Source organism: Triticum urartu, chromosome 3A (assembly GCF_056163025.1).
Source record: "Triticum urartu cultivar PI428250 chromosome 3A, HENAU_Tu73, whole genome shotgun sequence".
Lineage (NCBI taxonomy): Eukaryota > Viridiplantae > Streptophyta > Magnoliopsida > Poales > Poaceae > Triticum > Triticum urartu.
Genome location: NC_141875.1, coordinates 647,528,200 through 647,530,130, shown reverse-complemented (window position 1 = coordinate 647,530,130; position 1,931 = coordinate 647,528,200). Strand labels below are relative to the sequence as shown.

Here is a 1,931-nt window from a genome sequence, read left to right as displayed (position 1 = left end):
TGGTTCAAATTAAGTGCAAATGTCCATGCAGCACTTCCTGCCAACTAAACTTCGAGTTCAATTTTTTGGTCTATTGGATCGAAAGGAAGCAGAATCAAATGACAGTTAACCTCTTGTGGGCCAATGTTTGAATACATGAGGCCATGAAAATAGGATCGCGGAACCACACAGCATGCAAACGGAACTCATCAACTGACAAACATTGAAGTATTTCCAAATGATATAATATCACAGAAAATATACCTAGAAATCATTTCTGGACTCCTTGTGAACATAAGAACATCTGACAAGTTCACAACACCATCTCATATATACATCTCTAACTGCTAGGATGAAGGCGCATTATTTCTTCTTCAAGCCATGAGTTAAAGATCTAGCTATCATTGGATGAACCGACGATGGTGAGATCTGCCTTCACAACGCAACTGGATCCCACAACATAGCCCCCCGATGGGTCCTTGAGTTTTTTGATTTCAAAGAAGTTACGCGATCCCAATCCCAGTCCACGTACAGATCCATGTCCCTGTCCACATACCCAGAGACCTGCGATCACCACAAAAGTAAGATCCTATAATCATCATGAAGTTACAGATACCAGCTGCTTGAATCACACATATCAGTAGCACTTATACTTGCTAAGGAGAGCTGAACCTGAAGTTACAGTCCGGTGTTTCGCATTCTTTTGGTCCCGGATGGATAGTGTCAATTCAACCAACTTCCCAGACTCCAAAGGGAGCTCAATCGAGTCATCCAGGCATAAGTACAAGCTGAGGCAATCATTGCTGTACTTGTCACCACGCGGGTACATGCCGATGTACCTGTTGACAAGAATGGGAAGTGACACTTCAAATATAATTGGTACCCAGGAAAATATAATTGGTTACTGAAAGGAGAAACTTTGGTCACAACTTGGTGGCATTACAATTGTACAACAAAACTAAGCAAAGCATGACTACAGTACAAGATATTACAATGTTACGCTAAAACAATTTGAGAAAATAATTGATTGTATGTGACACATACAAGAACCGGTTGTACCAAATATATACATGATAATAAAATTTCTGGATTATTTTTCCTCCTAAACAACATAACATCCAGTCATGAAATCTTATATGCCAACATAGATTTTAGTACTACATTGTTTCTAATTTGTTCCTGAATTTTTCGTACACCATGCAAAACCCCTTCTGTATTGAAACTGGAATGTGCTACCATATCTGTAAATATCTTGGTTGCATGCTTAGGGATCAAGCTAAAATATCCGGTTGTTGGAATATCTGAAGGACTGGTACGTAAGTTAAATGATCGATACATATAAGCTAAAATGTTGGATAACACATGCATGCTATTTATATAAATTATTTGTGATGTAACTAGATGTATACCATTTAAGTCCGCCAACTTCAAATGTAGGAGAACGGACGAAGTGCTTCAATTCCAATTCAAGGAAATTGTCCATGGTCCAAGTGTATGTCCCTTTAACGAACCCTTTCTTCTGGACAAAGAGATTCTGAACTGTGGTAGCCTTCTTCTGAACCACAACATCCTTCTTTTCAGGAGAAGAGACATCGATTTTTAATAGAGGTAAATACATCAGAGGTCTTAGAACTTGCGTGCGGCGGTTACTTTGGTGCACAAAGTTGTAAAATACGTGTTTGTGGTCACTAAACTTGCGAGGCCGTTCAAATACAGTCACTCTCACCGTACGCATGCGTATCCGTAGACGCCAGCATGGCACGGGCCCCCTGTTAACCACCGTAATTGCTCTTGTATGATAGATTTGTAGAAAAGCCCACAGTTCTTTTTTTATTTACATAGGAACCCCTAAAATAAGAAAAATAGTGGGGCGGCGGGGTTCCATACTTGGACGTACTGCTAAGTGGCACGATTGAACAACCACCACGCCAACAGTATCATGTGTTTACTTT

General features: G+C 40.0%; 1 protein-coding gene across 1 annotated transcript; it reads right to left on the bottom strand.

Annotated features, from left to right (window-relative positions):
* Nucleotides 1–273: 273 nt before the first annotated feature.
* LOC147981061 (MATH domain and coiled-coil domain-containing protein At3g58370-like) lies at nt 274–1,584 on the bottom strand. The gene is made up of 3 exons (XM_087517021.1): nt 1,389–1,584; nt 652–818; nt 274–543 (listed from the first exon to the last, which is right to left on the bottom strand). The coding sequence occupies exons 1-3, from the start codon at nt 1,460–1,462 to the stop codon at nt 374–376; spliced, it is 411 nt and encodes a 136-aa protein (XP_087373147.1). The 5' UTR covers nt 1,463–1,584; the 3' UTR covers nt 274–373.
* Nucleotides 1,585–1,931: the final 347 nt, after the last annotated feature.